Consider the following 22,374-nt stretch of genomic DNA (forward strand, 5'->3'; position numbering starts at 1 on the left):
CTCGCCCCTTCCGGCCGCCGGCCTGTACCACGCGGCTCCGGGGGGGGGGGAGAGGGCGGAGGGACGGAGATCAGGCGGCGGGACAGCCGGCCAAGTGATGGCGCAGCGGAGCGGGGGTATCGCGAAGAGAAGCAGCCTCTGGCGCAGGGAGGGAAGCGGAAAAGAGCGGGCTCGGCCCCTGGTTTAAAGCGCCTTTAAACCCCTTGCTTCCTTCCCCCCCCCCGCGCGGAAGGTGGTGCGGCCCGGCCGGCGCGTCCCGTTGCTAGGGGCGCGGCGAGGCGGCAGCCGCCATGGCCGGTGCGGGGGCAGCGGCGGCGCCGCGGGAGGAGGCGGCGGCAGCCGCCGCCGCCGCCGCGCTGGTGCAGGTGGGTCGAGGGCAGAGCCCCGAGCGGGGGCCACTGCCCCTTCCCCGGAGCCGCTGCGGCGGGAGGAGGCGCGGGGGCCGCCTCGGGGCCGCCTCGTGCCCGCGCTGAGGCGAGGCGTCGCGGCCCGGCGCCCTGAGGCGGCCCGCGCTGCCCCGCTGCGCAGGGGCTCCGGCGGCCGCTCTCCTCGCGGGATGCCTTCCGCGGCGCTGTACTTCCCTCTAAATACGAAATAAACGCTTTCTGCGCTCCCGCCTTGGCTTCCTTGTATCCTTCCCGTGGGTTTCTTCCGCGGCAGCCTCTAGCCGTTGATCTAAGGGAGCTTAGGCTCCKGCGGGTGTTGGCGAAGGCCCCTCTTGAGCTCCTGGTAGCGCTGGGGGCCTCCTCGGTCATTGGGTCTGGATGGGGCTTCGAAAACATAAACCTGAGTAATTCAGTAGTAGTATTACTTTTCAGGTTGAAAACTTTACTGGAATGCCTTTTAAATGCTGCTCTTGCCATAACCGTGTTATCTTCCTAAGTATAGCTAAGCTAGGAGGTTGTTTTCTTTTAGCATCCGTAGTTCTTACTCTTTCATGTCTAATTTATGTATCCTAAGTAGCAAACTTGTTTCTGAAGGAAAGTAATTCATCACAGTAAGTAAATACTCTCTAAATTGTCTACAACATCCTATGCTCAAATACTATCACAGAAAAAATGTATAAATGCCTAAAATAGTTGAGTGGTAATTGTTGTGTTGCAGTTGAGCTTATTACATTTTTGCATAGCATGTTTCCTCTGTGGTTTTCAAATAACTTTTCAAACTAAGGACTTGACCTGCTCAAAGAGAAGTCACTTGAAGATGTTACTGGTTGCAGTGAAGCTAGACCGTGCAGATGGTGCAAGAGCTGAAAGTCTCCAGACAAGCCCTTGCATTGATAGCCGCATTGGGAGTATTACTGGCAAAGCAAAGTCAGTGAAGTGTGTGTTCCCTCTGCAAAATTTCAATTGAACTTTTTACTCCAAAGGTCAAGATCCTGATTCTTGACACTTTTTGGAGCTGCCGCAGTATGACAGGTGATGTGAGAAGGTAAGGTGGCCAGGAACATGTTGACAAGTTAGGTGCTTATAGAAAGGAACAGTAAAATCCAGAATTGAAACATTGGATGGTAGTTTGTGTTATACAGAAACCATTTTGTACTTCTGGGAGGTTCTTGTCAAGGGGGCGTATTCATGCATCTGGGGCTCAAATTATAATTGCAAAACTTGCAAAGAAATAAGTCGTTTTCCCTCCAGACTAGAGGGATGTGAGCATGAGCAGAATCTATCAAACTGATATTGCAAGCTGTATTTGGTTGGAGTATCAGTAGCTTCAGATTTTTCAGTATTAGTTGAAATGGGTACCAACTAAGAATTTAAAAAAAACATGCTCTTGGAGCACCATGCCATGCAAAAGGAATTAAATTGAATTGTCTCTTCAGTTTCTAAGCAATATGGGTCTGTATGCTTTCCTTTTAAGGTGCTTGTAATAATTCCTAACACCATAATAGTTGATAAAACAGAGGTTTTATTACTGCTGCTCACTTGATCGGTGAAGTTCAGTTCCTTCTTAACCAGCTTGTGGGAAAAAAAGAGTAGGGATCCTGCCTGTGCTAACTACTGAATTTAATTGAGAGGTGTCTTTGACATATGAAGAAATGAAAATATCTCCAGGCTGCTGCTACTTCTCTCCTTAAAAGGAAGAAAATGCCCCCAAGATCTGATTTTAGATTTTTTTCATCCTTTTTCAAGGATCTAATAGATTTTTTTTTTTCTGTGAGGCATAACAAAAAAAAACACTTTATACAACCATGTTCTTGGAAATTTGCTGGGAACAGCACAAAATCCAGGAAGATGGGGGTTTGGAGAAATTTGTTTGTCTGCCATTAATATTATATTTTGTCTTGTGTTTTCTGATTATGAATTTTGGATAAAGACCAGGGCTCTAAGTTTTATAGTCCTTAGCCTAAGGAGACCTTGGACTTGTTTGGCTGCCACAGTATAAATACGCATTTTTGGACATGGACAGACATGATCTCTCAGGCTGCTTCTTCCTTTCAAGCCCTTGGTACCACTTCTTGGTGCAGCTTCCTGCATAGTTAAGCCACCTGTGCCAAGACGGATGTTTGAAGTGTGTAAGGGAAGAACATTCCTTGCAAAAGGACCTCAGTCCTGAAGTYTGCTGCCATTGCTTTGCAAGATTTGTTTTAAAATGAACTCCTTTTTTTCAGGCTTTCTACTAATTATTGGCTTTAAAAGTGAATAGCTTTGTGTTTCCCCCATCTCTCATTTGTAAAAATACGGAACTACAGGAAATCTTATGTATTTCTTTCCTATATTTAGGAAGCATTTTATATGAATTAAACCCTGCAGTATAAACCTGTGTTTTTTGGTTATAGGTGTGATTATTGTAATAACTTGCTTTTTAGGTCCAAAAAGACCTTCACAAGCTTAAAGATAAAGTGAGAAATATCAACTTGAAAGGAAAAATAGAAGCTGTGGATATTAGCAACCTGGAAACAGCGATTGAAAGAACCGAATTTGGACTGAGAGTAAGTAAAATGAAACGATCAGGAAGACACTTCAGTCTGAGACATCTGTCAGTAACTCACTGAGAGTGCACAGGGCCATGTATTTGCCATCCTGCAAGTTCCCTTTCTGATTAGCAAATGATGCGATTCATCAAACATAATAGTTTAGAGTGATGACTTCCTTTTTTGGGAGATCAGAATTAATTGATCTTGTGCCTCATATCATTAGCGACGCTTTGCTTCAGTCTGAAGGAAGCACAGGGCCTATCAACTTTTCACTCAAGTGAAAGCTCTAGATTGCTAAATTAAGTGAGTTAAGATTAATACCCTAACACCTTTTTAATAGTCTAAACTTTTTTCTCTAACAGAAACATGCTGAAAATTATTTAAATGCTATAAACAGACAAGTGTTAACTATTTCTTCTACTGATAGAGGAGAACATTCAAAACAGCTTCCTAAATGGTAAGTGGAACAGCTGTTTTATTGCAGGGATTAATGCAAGATGGAAACTATGGTRTCAAAACCATGAAGTGAATGGGTACACCTGCCCGGATTAGGTTATTTTGGTCATTTGCTATTTTGGTTTTATTTTAAGTTAAAAAGGAGTCCGGAGTAGCTACAGCAACTTTTCTGTTAACTCTTGCAATTTTTGCTACACATGAATTTAAATAAAAGTATAGTTGCTAAATTCAGCCAGATGGAAGCAGGATGGGTTTAATGGGTAAAATCAAAGTAATTTTTAAGCTTCATTGCTTCTTTCTTCTAAATCAGGGAGCTTCCTTTTGGCGCCTCTCAGAAACGACTTATTTTGCCACGAGTACCTGTGGAACCTCTGACCATCCAGGAATGCAACAAATCAGCACCACGTATCTCTCAAGGTTCACAGGTCTGAAGTAACATAGTACGTACTTTGGCATAGACTATATTAAATGCATAGACTGGGGTCTTGCAGGTCATCATTTGATTTCGTGATGTTATGTTCTGGCTCTCCATGGATTCAGTTTTGGCTAAAATTTCATCTGGTAACTGAATGTGTTAGGAAGTTCTCAGTAGAATGAGAGAACTGAGAGACAGCTTTCTCCCTGCCTCCGTCAGCATAAAGGCTAAGGTAGGAAGGAAGTTCTCTCTCTCTCTTTTTTTTTTTTTTTTTTTTTACTTCCACGAGTAATTTAAGGGTCCTAGTCCTGCAAATACCATATGCTTAACTGTGCTTCCTTCTGTAAGTGATCCCTTTGAAATACTTGGAACAATATGCTGGAATAGCATGAGCACAGGTATAAACGCTTGCCTTATTTGAGACTGAAACTGGTTTTCTTTCTTGTTTTCACCAAAACATATGGCAAGGTGTGGGAAAGTCTTCATTTTGTGTTATAGGGCAGTCACATCTATGATAAACACAGCTTTTCTCCTTGAAATCTGATATTTCACTATCTTTCATAACTGAAACCTTATAAAATCACATTAAGCCTTAAAATGTTTGGATTTGAAATATTTTTGCTTTTTATTCTAAACTATGCATTTTGATTGGTCAGTTCAAAGTGGTTTAATCAGATTTTTTTTTAAGAAGTAATTGATTTGAAAAATACATTGTCACAATTTGGGATTATTATTGTTTAAATTCAAGGGACCTTTGAGTGAGAGAATCTTAGAGGTTCTCTGTGCTAGCACTGTAACTAAAAGGTATGGATTGAAGCTGTCTGAAATGGTATAACCAAAATGAGCACCCTACCATTTACATTGCTGTTTTTCTTTGTGTTTAAAAAAAACAAAAAAAAMCCCTCAATATCAAGTAGCATTAAAATATTGCTTTTCTTTGAAATGGTGGATAAGGTACAATAAAATCCCAGGCTTTTAACTTGCACAAATTCCATTATACAAAAAAACTATGAGAATGAAATTCTGTAAGATTGTATTGAAAAAGTCATATTTTTTAATGTACAAAATGTTTATTGTTTAGGAAACATTTTGATTTTATAATTTTCAAAGAGTAAGAGCTTTGGAATTTGTTGAATGGAGTACCCATGGCATCCTTAAGTTTTCAGTGGAAAAAGAATGATACTTAATGTTTTGAAAGCAAGAGTTTCAGGTTTTCCACAGAGTATTCCAATCCCATCCTGTATGAATACACTTATATTGTGAAGAAAAATGATTGGAGTTCAGCTACTCTATAATCTCTATGATCTTTCAGCTCTATGTGCATCAGTGAGCTTAATTTAGAGTGGGGCACATACTATGCCCTGCCTTGACTTCCTCTTTCATTTTTTTTCGTGTCCGATATCTATGGCATCTGCTTAGAAATGCATATTCAGTGACACACAAGCTAGCCCCAATTTCCCATTATAAAAAATGACAAACAGTGCTGTTTTGCCAGCTGTTCTACATGCCCGGCATGCCAACATAAAAAGCTTTTATTATTAAATAGTTGTGAAATCCAGCTGGGAAATTATCACCTGCAATTCCTCAGTTCCTATCTTTTCCTCACTTGCAACTATAAACAGTTTTTTTATTTAAGCATACTTTGGTGTGTTTTCAAAATTCCTTTCCACTTTAAAGAAATGTCTGTGAACTGAACAGTTTTCCATTTGAAGAGAGTATTTCCAAGTATGTAAGTTTAAAGGAATCAACTTCTGAAGTTGTGTAAGTTCTGAAAGAAATAACTATTTCATACAGTAATGTTTCTGTGATTTGCAGTCCATAATAGGCTGTATGAATGTAGAAATGGAGCGTAATTTGTGTTTGTAGTAGTTAACATATAGCAAGGTTGAAGTCAAATGAACATAGATTTTTCACATTCATATTGCTAGAATACTTGTCATATGCCAAGCTTGCCCACAGATATGTCAGAATAGGCTTAAAATTTTTGCTTACACGCACAGTATTTCTGAATCATATCACCGGCAGGGCTGGACTATGTGAACCTAGCTCATAAGGGGAATTGTGAAGCATTGTCCCCTTTGTTCTCATGTGCTGTAATTAAGTTTATTCTTCTGATGAAGCTTAAGAACCACAGAAGAGGTATTTTCTGCTGGCCATAATTGTAAAGCCCATACATATAGCAGTGGCAGAAGAGACATTGTTGTCCATAACTGGTAGGCGAGTYGGTTCAAACTTGTTTAAAAAGCATGGTTAATTGAAAACACCTGAAGCTGCTTGTGCAGCTTTATTTTGTTTTTCTAAAAGCTGGTGCTTTCTGTGGCATTCTGAATACACAACAAGTTAATATTCTCTTGTCATTAACAGAATAAAAAATGTAAATGAAAAAAATGTTTCTAGAGGGCTCTAGAATATGCAAATACCATAAACAGGCATGAAAAATGGTTTAGTTGCAGATAGATTGCTTCAAAGATTAATGCAGTCCATTCATAAAGGAATTGGACTCTGTATTCAAAACCATGTATCACATACATCCACAAAATAGAATTACATAGTGGACAAGACTTGTTGACTTTCTGCATGGTGAAATGCCCTCCACCCGGAGTTGACTTTTGTGTTGAAGTAGAACAGGATTTGAACTACTTTTAACTATAATGAACATGTCAACTTGTTCTGTGGATTATACTCCATGCTAGTAATTGAGCATGCTAATTCCCTTTCTCATAGGGCATTAGGCTAGCAATAATGAGCTATTTGCCCTGCTTTTCTCTTGTTCTACATCAAGACAGTTAAAGCTAGATTAAATGCAAGACCTTGGATAATATAGATGGAAGAGACTCATGATGCCATCTGCTTCGACTCCTGCAAATGTAGAATTGTCACTTGCCGTGYATCTAAGCTGGCAGTAACTTTTATCAGCTTCTTCTTTTATTAAGCATTTCAATTCTTGTTATCCTGAGTGGAATTTGCCACTGCAACGCTGTTCACTTCACTGTCAGTCTGACTGGGGAGTCTGCATTGTGAATCATCTATTTTAATTGAGAAGGCCCTCAATTTTCCTCCAATTCTTGTTTAATAGCACAAGCAGTTTCCTTTCTGTACAGTGCTGTATTATAGTAATAAAATAAATACCACAAAATCACTGATGAGGTGAAAATTGAACTTTCTATCTCTGTGCAGCCATGTGGGTAGAAGAGTAATTGGCTTGGATAATAACTTTTGTTCTTACAAACCCAAATCTAAATGAACATCTCATTGATACATCTGCTTGTAATTATATCAAAAGAAGAAAATAGACTATGTGGATAAATTCAAGCATTTTTAGTTCTTTCACAGAGTAATACAATTTTTAATGGTTCAAATGTACCTCTAATGATTCTTGCATTTTATATGGCATATTTTATTTGTCAAAAAATAATATTCTATTAATATACGTAATAGAAGCATCAGTAGAGAGTTCTTATCTATAAATGTTTAGTTTGATCTTACATTGTAAGGGAACTTTTTATATTCCTATGCCCATATAATGGGAATTAAGCACATACAGTGCCAGGTCCCGAGCTCCTCTAAATTAACTTAGCTCTGTTGACCTCATTAGAGCTGCATTAATTCCTGCTGTCTGAGGATTCTTCCCTGTTCAGCATTGGTTGGTAAATAAACCCTGTTGGGTGCAGACTAGTTAGCAGTGTTATTGCAGTGAAAGTAATGAGAGAGATTACTACACTTGATATAGATCCAAGTGTAAACCAGAGCACAGGCATTATGTACTGAAATGTTTTTACTTTAAGATACTTTTACTCTGAGTAAAAGTACATGGCACCACTTTTGCTGTTATAGAAAAAGTACATGCTTTAGAAACTTTTTAACAGGAAGAAATGTGGTCTTTGTTTTCTGTCCAGCAATATTTAATTCATAATAATTTTTATTAGAGAAAGAGTTGTATCCCTTCATGCAGAAAATACAGTACATTAAGAAACTACTGTATCTTAATTCTTGTAACTGTAAGGATTATTTATTTCTTCATTTGCTTATAAGCAAGTGCTCTACCTGCATTGAGTCAATCTGCCATAACTGATCCAAGGAAGGTGTTCTGGTCCATTAGGTCAATGATTCCTGAATTAAAGTCTCTGACCAGTATAGCCAAGATAGATTGAACTATTATTGTCAATTGTGGCAAGAATGCATATTTAACTCCCTCCCAAAGGTTTGGGTACGTGTTTGCCAGATATTTACRTAGAACCTGTTCAATAAAACATTTTGAAATAAAACTGGAAGAAAAACCCTATTTTTCTGGATATAGAACTTCGCTTTCAGATTTGCTTTCAGCCGTGATCTGCCTTATCAATGGAATAAACAAATGTTACAGGGTACATTGTAGTTGCCTTGGCRTCTACTGGTATTAATAGGAAGATTGCCGTTGACTGAAGTTGTGCAAGATTACAGGCTGAAACTCACAATTGGCTTCATTTAATCTTTCCTTCTGTTTCCTTGCTCTTCATTTAATCATTTAACCTCAATGTGCTTTGTATTTAGTACAGATTCTTGTGTTGCATATGTCTATATTTGTGCTTATGGTTAGACACATACTTATATACTTTCCATATCCTTGACTAGTTCATRAAAGTTTTATAAGGCACAGATGCAAACTCCATTACAAATTTGGCAAAGCCAGTCTGAGATTTATCTGAGATACCATTCAGAAAAAAGTCTATACCAGCATAATGAAAGTATATTTTATCTGAACAGCTATATTTATAAAATGTGAATGTATTAACTCTCTTTCCAACTGGACAAGTAGTAATAGTCATAATAATGACTTGGGTTTCTTTGAAAATGTTATGGCTTGTCCATGTTTCCTCATTTGTAAGTACCATGAAACATTTATTATAGCACAGATAAATGGAATTGACAAATGACATATTAATCCAGCAAGTCAAACCTGTTTGTTCTTTCCGCCCAAAATTTAACTTGAAAGATGTGAAAATTTGACACTTTCAGAACTTGCAAYGAAGTCGATTGAAGAAACTTTGGTAGAGTCATATGTGTGAATATTAGTTTTATGCCTTGCTAAGCATCTAATCAAAATATGCTTTTTCATTGTTTATCCAGTTCTGTGTGGATGGTCAAATGATATGTTTTTTTACGATCATTTTTCAAATACATGAACAATATTTTTTGTTAGTGAATTCTTGTTTATAAACACCTCTTTCTAGTGCAATTATATTAAGAGTATGTATAACATATATTTCAGCAGCAGCTGGAAATGAATGTGAAAATTATGCTTGACCCAGAGAACATCAATACTAAAGCTGTTTTCAAGCAGGGCTGTGGGATCAGGCTGCCACTTATAACTAAGAAAAAACCTGCTCCAGTAAGTAGCTTATATTGTTTTATGCTTTTATCTATATTAACTGTCTACTATTAAAGTTCATACATATCTGACCTAAATAAAAATCCTATTTTAAGTGAAAGTACCTCATAATTTCCTATTTTGACATTCATATATAACAATTAAAACACTAATCAAGTGGCAATATTGGGGAAAACAAACCCGTAGTACAACAGGTTTAAGTAACAAGACTCCAGTCCTGCAAAGGTGCAAGTATACATGGGAATGTGCATAGTGAGTAATCCCAGTAAAATCAGTGAGTGAAGGTAAGCAAACTGGAGCTTGTGGAATTTAGGATGTGATTCAAAAATCGAGGAAGAAGTAAAGGGGCTTTGAGCCCCTTTGGTCCTGAGAAGCAATGGGCTTGGGATCATTCATTACCTGGCAGTTTCCTAACAAGAAATGAATGCGTTCCGTTTTCAAATGCCAATAGGATTGTTATGAATGAGTGAAAAGTTTGTACTTTCTTTAGATGCTGTTTTTAATTAACATGTAAAAAGCAATCCTAACATGGGGCTATCACACCAGAAATCAGTGTCACTGAATCAGAAAAGTAGGGATTACACAAAGAGAATCAGAATGCTAGAGTGACTACATGATTTTAGGTGACATTGTCATCTTAATTTTCTGACAGGGTTTGGGGAGGGTYGTTGCCCCATTCTACTTTTTAGCCCAGTGACTGGAGCACTTGCTTTGGAGTGTGAGGGACTGATTCAGGTGCCTCCTTTGCATATGGAGATAATTCCATGTCTTGCAGATCCCAAAATGTCCTCATGGTCAAGCTACAAGGTATTCTGAAGCACAGCCTTTCTTTTATCTCTAGTCAAACTGTTTCCCTTAGTACAAAGCAATTATCTCTCGAAGCCTAGTCAGAGCATTTCCCGCAACACACTCATGAAGATTGCCCTGACCAGTGGCCATCAAATCACCCTTCTCTCTGAAATGAGAATATTCAAATTGTGTAAGGTTAAGTTTTGATTCTCCCAAATTTCTGTTGTGCAACTGCTTTTCCTTTTAAATTAACACGAAGATGACATTTTCTATGATGTATGCTTAAAAAAAAAATTTAATAGACACAGATGTCCCTCCGAAGATCAATTATGTTTACAATTTTAGCGCAGCACTGTGGTCCACATGAAAGAATATGCCCAGTGGTCTCGCACAAAGACACTCTTCTACAATTTAATTTATGTAATAGGAGCATTATGCAGCAAGCCCAGTGCCGTAAGAGACATTCTAGGGTGTTTGGTTTTAAACAACATAAACAGAATCTGTGAATGGCACAGTTGTGAGCTGCCACTTATGAAAAATGATTTTTTGAAAGCTGTTGCCCAGACTAAGAGGTGATTTGTCTAACCCTGTGATATAGAGTTAATTAGAAAAAAGCATCATGGCTAATAGCTTTTTAGAACCACTCTAAAACACTCACAGAGAAGAATATTATACCACTGCAGAGAGCCATGTGTTTTACCACTCTCACTGAAACATATACTGATCAGAGAAAACTTCTTAATGTTGACTTAAATTACAAACATTTAGTGTAAATTAGTCAAGCTCTCTGATACATATTTACAGTTGCTAAGAAACTGTTTATGATGAGGAGATGGGCAGAATAACCAAGTAGGTGTTTTACATCTCTAATTTAATGTTCTGCAGCCTTACTGAAGTAGAAGCTTTTTGAAAGTTTTTGAATCTGATGAAACAATCTGTTTTGAAATGTTCTAGCTTCACTGGGGTTAAAAGTTTGAAAGTAGCTTTGTAAAATCCACTACTGAGATTGTGAATAAAGGCATTTTTGGTGAAGGTGACCTATACAAGCAGTCACTGGAATGCTAGTTATAGATCACCATTAGCAACTAAAATAAGAGTTTAGTTGCAGGTCTGAAAGTGTATGGTCTTTAGGTTTGGAAGAAAATAGCAATTACTGTTGCTACAAGAAGTTAGCTACTATTTACCCTGTTTTTTCTAATCAGCCATTAGAGGGCAATATTTCTACACATGCATATGTGCACAYGTGTGCACACACATGTATACCCATGTACATACCCTACATAACAAAAATTCTAAGGCTGTTTTGCTAAAAATCAGTGGCAGAAGGAATCTCTGAAATAAATGACAAACTAATCACTTGATTAAGAGCATCTAGTTTTTTCCAAGTGTCAGCATCTGAGCTCTCAAGGAGCATATAAAATCTGAGCATATAAAATTTGACAAAATTAAAAACAAACTGGTTTTGAGGTAACTAAAGTCAAGCACAAATCTATACAGAATTTTTACTGAGGTGCCATTTGAGTGTTTTGAAAAATTATTTTAAAACTTAATAAAGACTTCATTTATTCATGAACAATTGCTGTTTTTCTTCTTTCAGTGTGAGAAGGTTGCTGATACTGAATTTCATAACAGAAACTAAGAACAATTAATTATGTAGTAGCTATTGCCCTTTTGAACTTTTTTGTTGTTGTTTTTCTGGTCAACACTAATACTTCATCCTGTGTAGCATTCTATAGTTATCTTAAAATGAGGGATGTAGTTCTGTTCGAAACAACATGAGCTGAWTGAGCATCGCTTGATTTTTGTAGACTATATCTGGATAACAAATGAAAAATATGTATATAACTATTAAATATGGACACTTCCCATGGAGTATCAAGCAAAACAAACAGTAATCTGAATTGCAGCAAAAATAATTCTGACTAACTGCTGCAACGTAGAAAAGATTCACAACTATACCTTTCATTTTCCTAGGACTGCTGTTCTTTTATAGAGTTATACTGGCAATTTTTGGTCCCTGTTTTCATATAAATATATATTATAATGTAAACTTAGGAACCTTTTAATTTATTCATGAGGTAGAATTTAATACGGTGATGATTTCTAGCCTTTATGAGCTGCATCTTATATAGTGTGGCTGTAGTGATGATGGCAGTGATTGTTTCTGCTTTTTTTTTTGTTTTTTAAACTAACTTATTCCAGTGCAACCATTCTAATCATATCCTCCAGTATCCATTCTTTACTCAGTATTTGCATCACACTAATCACTAATGCTTATCACTGAAAGTCTATTCATTTCCAAAACTATAAAGTAAGGCAAAGCAGGATAATTTTATTTAAGATGGTTAGAAGTTGTAGAAGAAAAACAGGTTTTCTGATCCTGAAAACCTGACTGTGTTTTAAACCTATGCATATGGCTATAATTACAGTCAAAGCATAATTTGGCATTGGTAACAAAGAGACTTAAACAAATTGATGCTACACTACAGTAATTCAAAATAAGCTTGTTGCATTTGTATTATGGTATGTAACCATAATAAGCAGCACAGTGAATTAATAAAAACTTGTCACTAAAAATAAAAAGGGTAATAATTGGTGAGATAGAGTTAACTTAACAGATGACTATAGTCAGCATCCTTTCAACCCAGAAATGGGAATGTGAAGGTCACCCCCATCTCAGATGACAAACATAGAACACTGTTGGTAAACAAATTAATCTTTTGAAAAGGTCACCATTTGTTTTAAGTTTTTATCCAGTTCTTGTCATCTGGAATTGGAGATTGACTGTCATTTTGCTAGGTAGGGGTGCAGCTGAAGCTGTTTCTGTACGTATCAGCATTCCTTGACGAAACGCGGTGCCTGATTGTGATGCTATGGGCTGCTGGTTTACAGCTGTCTCCGGACAAGAACGCAGGCCCACCTCTGAATTCCAATAAGATGGGCCTGCATATTCTGCCTTGTGTAAGCTGGCCCTTTGCCCACAAGTGAAATGTATTGTAGTTCAAGCCAGCAATTATCTTTCTTACTTCCTTCTGTGCTGCTTCTGTTCCCTTTTTCAAAAAACAGATGTGGTATTCACCAAAGTTCTGCATCTATTCTCTTTTGCACCTGCTATGGCAGGATTTTGATAGAGGTAAATTCCTGGGAAAGCTAGCAGTAAGCCATCAGATCTAACTTCCATGGCAGTTTAAAGGAGTAAAGCTTGATTTTTTTTTTTTCCAAATACATTGCAAAATTAATATTTCAGAGTCATCTCTGGTTAGTTTAAAGGCTTTAAAGTATATAAGACCTATTGGTAGATGCCTAGTTGCTCTGTATTTGAGGTTATATGTTGGACTTTCCATTTAAATCAGAATTTATTTCTTTCAGTTAAAAAAGAGAAGTAATGTATTAATATTTCTATTGCATCTAATGGAAACTATGTTAATCATTAGGTAGAAAAAATGCTGGACTATGTAAATTGAATTAAGGAGAAAAAACTTGAATTTTCTACATAGTTTCCCTACTCAAAAATCTCCTTGAATAAGACAGCCATTTTTAAAAATGATTATTTGAATTCTTATAAAGACAGTTACACATTTGACTCATCTAACTTTAGAATAGTTCTACTGACGCAGGTGGGAATTTGCCATTTACTTAGCATTGGGTATTTCTGCACTGAATTCCACATGCAAGTTCTTAAAGTCCCAAAATTAGGTGCTATGAAACCAGCATAAAATACTCTAAGTTTATTTAGCTTGATTGTCAAAATAAGTTTCTTTTTCACAATAGAAGCTGAAAGACCAGCAAAGTGTTGCAGAGTGGTTGAGGTTGAAAGGGACCTTTAGAGATCATCTAGTCTAACCCTGCCACTGCTCAAGCAGGGAAAGGCAGTGTCAGTGAAACTAGCCTCTGATATTGCTTCCTTGCTTTGCTGCTCAGCTTATAAATCCACCCAGGAAACACACCAGTTTAGATTGGAAGGCTGTAAAACTATATAATGCAATGAAATCCTAATAATTCTCAGCTGGACAAAACCAGAGCTGACCTGATCTAGTGTTGCCAGTACTCTGTTTTATTTGGTGCCTGACAGAGATCCCTTCTAACAGTTTCATGTCTATGATTCTGTGATTGAGAACAAATTGTAAAAGTCACTCAGGTCTGTCTGTACTCCACTATAGAGCTTTTTACAATCTGAGCTGATTTTCTGCCATCACTTGCAGCTAACCTACCACCTCCTCCTTGAACATCAGGTTCTGTTGATTTGTAACCACTAATATTCATGTGTTTTCATACACGAATTGGTTTGGTTTGACTGGTTTGACTTAATAGCCTATGGCTCACGTGCTTCCTGTCCGTCCTCTCACTCAATAGTGAAAATTCACTTTGTGTTGCCATTCAGCCCAGGGTACTTACCAATACCTACCTCCATTTTCATCTTGCTGCCTTTTTAACAGGCCTCATCCAGCTCTCTTACGCTTAACAAGCTTCCTGGGAAACATCTGTAAAAACAGTCTTGTCTTTCCATTTTGGCATGCTTTCACCTTCCCTTTCTAGGGATTATCAACTCTACGTCAAATCTTGATAAGACTTTTGAGAATATGAAGGTGGATGGCAGTTTGGAGAAGATTATCATGAAATGGCAGACTACTTGGTTATATGCCTTTTCCACCATTACTATCAAGCTCTGTGGTTTTCTAATATTTCCTTACAAAATGCCTTGTCTATCTAGTATTCCTGCAGTTTATCAGCACTAATAGAATCATCTGTGATAAAACTTTTTCTCCATATTTAATACTAATCTATATTCTTTATTGGGGGAGGAGCATATTTATAAATACAAAAAAGGTTGTTCTAGCTAAATATTCCTGTCTAGGTAAAAAGAAAACAAATAGAGAACTAATGGAAAAATCCCTTTGGTGTTACAACAAGTACTCTACTTAAAATGAAACAAAAAGAAAAAATCAAGTAGGAGAAGTTTATCCACAGGAGAAGAACATGTTAGAAAGGGTAATAGAATTGTTTTTCTCATGTCCCAGGTTAATTACACTCAGAAGTGCTTGAGATGAAAAAATAGTTTTTCAGCACACTCCAAGCATATTATGCAGAGCAAGCCTTAGACTGCACTACAGATCAAGTGCTCCCTTCCAGCCTTTTAAATCTGTACTTTAAAAGTATCCATGATGATCAAGCGTGCTGTGTGCTGACTTAATAAAAAATATACTTGCTGAATCATAATGTTCATAAACTTCACTGAAAAACATTATTTGGGGAGAAAATGCCTGAAATTCTAGTTGCCTCTTAGCAGTAAGGACCGCATTGCAGCTCCTCTGAGCTCGGGTTTTGCCAGAGAGGAAGGTGGTGAGGTACCTACAGATATGTTTGGGTTTTTTTCTTTTCTTCCATGCTATTTTGGGTCTGTCTACACTACAAACTTTAAAATGCTAGTTGGGAGCTGCCGGTTCTGGAATATGCGATAGTAAATTGACTGGCCTTTGTGTTTATGCCCTAAAAGCTGCAGGTGTGAGTAAAGGTCTTAAACTGTTCTGAGATAACCAGATGGAAGTTTATGGAGAACCTTTTAGAAGGATGAAACTGTTATATTTTTATTACCATTCAGTAATTTATAATGATGCTAAAAGCAAACATTTTTCTTGTAGTACTTAATATTATTTTTATTATTTTTAAGCCATTTTTATTTTAATTGGGTCAGTTTCAATTTAGTGAAAGTAAAGTGTGAAAGCGTTTTGTCAAATTGTGCTTTCATTTTTCATTGAAGTCTTCAAGTCATTAAATGGGTAGTTAATGTGGTAAAATAGGATGCTGAAAGAATGTAGAAGAGGGATGTACAGTTTGGGTGGAATTCTCCTAGGTAACAATTTTGGGTCAGTTCCACTGTTGTCTATATTATGTAATTTACTTAATCACAGTGGCATTGTGCAGTGTAAATGCTTAAATTACAACCCTCTTCCCCCTATAAAGTTGCATCTGACTTTTTTTTTTTTTTAAGCTGACACCTGCCATGTAGTTTATAGAAATTGAAGGATATGGCAAAGAAGAATTAAGTATCTATCTTCAGTAAAAATAAATAAATAAAAACCTGTAGGCTGCTTTTGAACTCATACGCTGTACCTGAATTACTGTCCTTTGTAGCCTATTGTGTTTGTATGAACACAAGTGAAATGCATATGTTTCGTTCTGCTGCTTATCATAACAAAACTCCTGGGATTTAAATGAGGGTAGAACCGGCCGATAATAAAATCAGTGCCACTTTAATGATACAATAGCAAGTCTGTAAACAGAGTCACTATTTAATTAAACTTCATTCTTTTTATATATTTTTGTTATGTCCTCAACAAACTGCTGGGACTGAGAGTGAGTAGAAAACTGKGGTTTATTATTCCCTTTCCTCAGTATCAAGCCACTTATATGCTGGATGGTATAAAGTTAATCTTTGTTATATGCTTATTGCCATTTTCTTGGAACACAAGGACATGAAGATTCATACATCTAGATCCCTTAAAGCATAATGTTCTGTAATGGCCATAACTAAAATGAGTGCCTATGATTTCTTTGAAAGACTCTCTATTATGATGAAGTCTACATATTTTCTATCACCCTAATGTCTTTTTGTGGACAGCATTATTACAGAAATTTGGAGGAAAAAATTATCATAGTTTATTTTGATCTATCCCATTTTCCTATTAGAATTATAAACAGTTCTTTAGAATTGCCTGCCCCTTTTTATGAAGTTGATGGCTGATGYTATTTGCTAATTATGACACAATAGGGCTCAAAGATCCAAATCATGGCCTGGATCCTATTGTGCTAAAAGCTGTACCCAAGCATGATAATTAGTCATTAAAACTTAGTATTTCAAACCAGAAAGTCCCAACGTGCTTTATAAAGGAGGGAAGTATTATTATTTGCCTTTTGCAGATCTACCAACATTCTTTAGCTTTCAAATTTTACATACTTAATATTATTTTAAGGTAGTTTGTCATTCATAAATATCTTTTAAAAAAGCAAATCAAAAAACTGTCCAGTACATGGTATTAGGGTATCTTTCATATAGCTCACCAGTGGGGCTCAAACCTTTCTATCCAATGTAGAAATTTCTGCTATTAGACTAATGGAGTGACTGGTAGCCTATGGTCACCTACAGAAATATGCCACATTTTTCTACTGGATTTCATGGGTATTTGCTGACTAGAGAAGAGAAGACTGTGGGATCTTGAGTTCTGCTCCAGATTGTGTGGGAAATACAGTACCAACCTGYCTGCTTCCTTTCCCCAGCCTGCCCCAGTTTCTCCTTCTCCCATTTCTATCTTACCYAGTCTCTCTGCTCCTTGGGGTTGTCTTCTGAGCCTCCTTGCACAATGTATCCTAGTCATATCTGCCTGGTTGTCTGTCACCCTCCCAACCCATCTGCCAGGCTCTTTGTACAACCTGTCCCCATGATCTTTCCCAGTCCCTCCATCCCCAGTTCTGTTTCTTTATCCAATCTGCCTTGTAGCTTCCCTGTTTGCTCAAAGACCCGTTTTGCCTCTCCCAATACCTTTCTTCTTCTTGAGATTAATGTATCCACACCAGTGTGCTAGCACTTTTTCCCTATGCCTTCAAATTTAGTAGGTTCCTTGTGTTGTCTAGGCTCAGCAAGAAAGTTACTGAGAAGGAGGACAGATTGCCACTGTCATTTYAGGTATCTGAGCACCTGCAAAGCTGCAGTTGCTGAGAAGGTTCTGAGCAGCATACATTAGAGTATACTCAATCATCCTGGGCGAATTTAGCTGCTAAAGCTAAGAAACATTTACCTAGATTTCCAAAAAGCCTTTGGCAAAGCAATATTTGATAGACTAGTGTTAAATTTTCTTTTTGCTTCATCAGAACATTTGAGTTTAAGCTGGATCTTTTGCGACTTCCTAGGTTTTTCTACGTCTTATTGTTTCTAGCATCAGCCAGGCAAAAGAAAATCGCTGCTGCTGCTGATTTGCTATCTTCAAGCCAGAGACCTCGCCGATGTTAATTGTCCTGAAGTTACATGACCTGCAATGCTTTAAGCCTAATGAGGAACTGGCTCTTGTTTCTTTCGGAGCTGAGTGCAGCCTCACATGCCAAATAGAAGAAGCATGTGTATTCGTAGTTAGAAAGAAACTGAGGATATTTAGCACGCTGGAGAAAGAGAGAAACAAAATGTTAGATGATAATGTAGAGGTTTCATGCCTAAAGCATCAGACTGTGAGCTGTTCTTTTCCCTGTGAAATGCTCTATATATGGGATGATAATCATAATAAGACATGTAATGTTACTATCCCAAAGTCATGTTTGTCATTGCTTGAATTCCTGGCACTTAAAACATACAGGTTGCTTGGGAAAGTAAGGAAGCTTAATCCCCACATTAGCACAGCCAGTGTGGCACATGCTTCCACATCACATTAACAGGCTATGTCACTCTTTGCTGTAGTTAAAGAACACTGAAACTTCAGAAGCCTGTGACAGTTATTGTGAACAGTTGCATATATTTTAATTTTACTAGTATTCTTCCCAGTGGAGATTTATTTACGTATTTGAAAGTGCTTCCTTGCCTTCCTGGTACCTTGCTTGTTCACGCATTTCATATATTCAAAGGCTGCTCTGTCAAGAAATGCTATGTTTACGCTGTACTCATTAAAACTGAGCAAACTTCTTGCGATCCCTGTGTTAACTAGTACACTGATTTTTGCGTAGCAGAAATCACAAGACATTGATTAGATTTAATTAACTTTATTTTAAATTACTAAACTAATGACAGTAGACAATACTGCAACATGTTCACAAGTAGTAAAATCAGTGCTCGTACTGTTACATTATTAAATCTTAATGAAACTATTCATAGCAGAAATTGTATTTATTATTTAGTATTACATAAGTAGAAAAGTTTGTCTTCTGCAAATTCAGAATTTCTGTTTGTTAAAAGAAGATTCTATCTCTTCCTAGATGTGTAATCAGAAGATAGTGAAGGGTTGTACAGTTAGCAACCTTTGGGTTTTGCCTGCCTCTCACCACGTGGATTCTCCTTTGCCCCTGGTAGAAGATGATATAAAGAGAGGTGAGTGTGTTGTCAGACACCAGGTGTATTCTACAAAGGCAGTTTTGTTTGCTGTTTGAAGGAGGTATCTGGTAATTAGATTTTTCTGGCACCTCAAAACTTATAAAGAATTGTGATCTCGAAGGTTGCCAAGAGTAGAGGCCAGCTTCAGGCTACTTACCTACCACGTATGGTAGAGATCTTTAGGACATAACATATCGTGTGTTGAGTACCCTCCTCCCTGAGCCAGTTATCTTGTGTTGTGTGGAGTTCAGTTTCTCCTGTGAAGAAGAATAATTATGTGTGAGAGAACATTCTTGCATGACTAAATAAAGTGGTCAAAATAAACAGCCATAATTAATATCTGGTTATTGCTCATTTGATCTTAACTAGACCTGTACTGTACTCGGACTATTTTAACCATCAGTCCATAGTCATTACTGTGTTATGGTTTACAAGAGTTAGTTCTACATCCTGTATATTAAATTGCCGTTCTACAAGCCCTTATTCCTTCTTAGAATCAGCACTATTACAATATATTTTATGTGTATGTCAATTTTTATAGGTAAAACTTACCTTCCTTGAATTTCGTCATTGAAAGAAAATCACTGCTTTTTTTGGTTTTCATTGAAATTGGAAGAACTTGAGTCTGTCATTATTTTTTTCTTTGCAGCTACTGACTAATTTTTTTGTTCATAACTGGAGTGTGAATGATTTGTTCAGTATTATCATCATCTTGTAGGTATTCTGAGTCTAACTGAAAGAAGGCTTATCCCTCCAGCAGCAAAGATAACCCTCCAGTCATCTCCTGTTGTGTCTAAACCAGCTCCTCTCCATGAATTTCACAAGCAGCACAAGAAGTCAGTTGTAGGTGAGTGCAAAGGGTCGATAACAACCATCAGCTGCATGTACAACTTCACTTTCAGGCTCTCTCTTGTCTCCTAAGGAGGCAGCTGGCTAATGAATAGTTGGTCAAATTCTAAATAGTACTAAGTACATGAAGACATACGTAAGCATCCTGTGTCTTTCAGTCGAATGGATTTCTAAATCCCTATGAGGATTTGGTCTCTGTTTATTCTGAAGATCCTAGTAGGTTCCTAGCTATGTTTGACATCTTAAGCAACTAAATATGAAGATTTGACCATCAGCATTAGGATAAAGCCAATGTTACTGTAGGTCACTGTAAACATGATTTACAACAGCTGATCAAGAATCTATCTGCCGGTGTTATTAGATGAGACTCCTAATAAGTGAATATACTCTGGGTAATGGAATTCTGATCTGCTCCAAAGTCTACTCAAAATTTACTGTTTTTGCTGCTTAAGGCATGTGGTAAACCTATCATTGGTATGGAAAGGAGGGTGAGCAAACTGAGCAGAGAGTTTAGTAGCAATCCCTACAAATTTAAATGCTCTTATAATGAAAAGGAGTGGTTGAAAACTAAAATTATATCTGGAATAGCATGGAGTAAAACTGCTAATATTCTCACATTGTTATCCTGGGTATACTGTTGGCTGGCATATTATGAACTTTAGAATGTTATATATTAAAACCGTGATATATTTTCCTGTAGCCTAATCTCAGTCCTCATAATAGCAACCTGTTATAGCATGGCTAGGCTTATGGCCATCCAATGACATTCCTCAATGGTTGTTAGCAACAGCTCCCGAAAATTGCAACTCACTTGGACATGAGAATAAACTGAAGTATGCCAATACCTAATGGTAGGTGGTGGAGTATCTTTCTGATGTTATTACTGCATTTCTTTTAGCAATGAAATCTGTGCTGCATTTTTTCCATTGGTGCAGGAGAGATTAGTAGAGTGGACCCTGAGAATACAGCCATTTTCACCTTTCCAAACTCAAAGAAAGCACTTGATGACACATGTTCCTCTAACAAAGATTACGCTGCACCAGCTCCATCCAGCAACTCCATGGTTTTGTCAAGGAAATCATCACCAGTGTGGAGACATCCAGCTCAGCAGCTGGAATCTGAACTGCAGACTCCCTGTCAACCTCAGGTATTCAGACAGGGAGGTTAATGAGAGGTTTCTATTCATGTTTTTAATACTGTCTTCATCAGGTATGTCTTAGGAAATTATTGTACGTCACTGAATTGGTACAGGAGGGTTTGAGCTAAAGCCAGTAAATAGGAAATATTTTCTATATTGCCAGTTTCTACTTTCTCCTACCTAAAACTGTTTGCCTTTTTCATAGAATCTTAGAAAATGGGTCTGAAAAGGATCTTACGAGGTTATCTAGACCTTCAGGCAGAATTACCTGTGCTATAATATTGCTGACAGATGTTTTTCTAACCTGTTCTGAAAACTTCCAATGATAGCAACTCCACAGTCTCCCTAGGCCATCTGTTCCAGTGCCTACCTAACTGTCTTTACTGTTAAAAAGAGTTTTTTTAATGTCTCATTCAAATCTTCCTCACTGCAGTTAAGCAAATATAGTGTTTCCCTTTTACAGAAGATTATAGGGAGATTTGACCTTGACTACTTAATGCTTGATGATTGTTCTTGATCTCTATGCAAAGGGGACTTTTCTTTCCCTTTATGTCTAACTGTAGTGTTCCATAGCAGACTGTCTGAAGTTCTGCCTGATCTTTCTAGGCTGTCTGACTTTTGTGCTATTGAGGAGATCAGAAAAGGAAAGAGGAAACCTGAAAACTGAAAATAAAGCAAACTTGAGAAATGGAGATGGGAGGTCAATGAGTTATTAATGTACATAATAATTCTGTAAAAACAGTTTGAAAACAGTGCACTTGGATTGAAAATCAGAACTAATGAGTTGCTGGCTACATTTGCTGGCGAATGCAAAGTTCAAGTGAGATTCAAGAACATTTCTATTTCAAGTTTTACCTTGGGTACACTAATTGGGCAGGATGTTACCCTTCTGCTGGGATAAGTGGAGACAATCTGAGTGTAGGAATGATGTTGTAGTTACTGTCTGATTGTAGTCTGGTGAATCACTATAGGATTGAGGGATCAGCTGACCGTAAGAATGCCGCTATGAGATTTTGTCGCTATATTTGATAAAATCAAGCATGGTTCCTTTGTGCCATTAGTGTATTTCCATCAAAATGTTCATAATCTTGCATGACCTCTGAGGTATTTGTGTGGTGATAGGTTTTATGGTAAATAGGGGCTAGACTTCGTGGTTGTGACGTGTATATGTTAAATCAATACTACTACATTTCAGATGCATAAATTTCCACAGCTGCGTGGTAAATGGTAATACAGTAGTATGTCTTGACCACTCATTTGCAATTGATGGCAATTACTCTTAATCGTGGTTATGCTTTTTCCACAGACCCCAAAAACGTCTCCACGTCAGCCCTTACAGGATCCATGCTTTGATTATAATATTGCTGTTCGY

The 22,374-nt window shown here is 37.5% G+C and overlaps 1 protein-coding gene across 1 annotated transcript in view; it reads left to right on the forward strand.

Annotated features, from left to right (window-relative positions):
- Positions 1 to 3,732: 3,732 nt before the first annotated feature.
- The window catches only part of IQCH (IQ motif containing H), a 72,908-nt gene continuing 54,266 nt past the window's right edge, over positions 3,733 to 22,374 (forward strand). The window contains 6 exon segments of the mRNA XM_026074882.1: positions 3,733 to 3,798; positions 9,040 to 9,156; positions 18,901 to 19,012; positions 19,734 to 19,862; positions 20,800 to 21,011; positions 22,309 to 22,374. The exon segment at positions 22,309 to 22,374 is cut by the window's right edge and continues 486 nt beyond it. Coding sequence (XP_025930667.1) covers positions 9,049 to 9,156; positions 18,901 to 19,012; positions 19,734 to 19,862; positions 20,800 to 21,011; positions 22,309 to 22,374 — 627 coding nt within the window. The 5' untranslated portion in view covers positions 3,733 to 3,798; positions 9,040 to 9,048.

This window comes from Apteryx rowi, unplaced genomic scaffold (assembly GCF_003343035.1).
Source record: "Apteryx rowi isolate R43461 unplaced genomic scaffold, aptRow1 scaffold_11, whole genome shotgun sequence".
NCBI classification, from domain to species: Eukaryota; Metazoa; Chordata; class Aves; order Apterygiformes; family Apterygidae; genus Apteryx; species Apteryx rowi.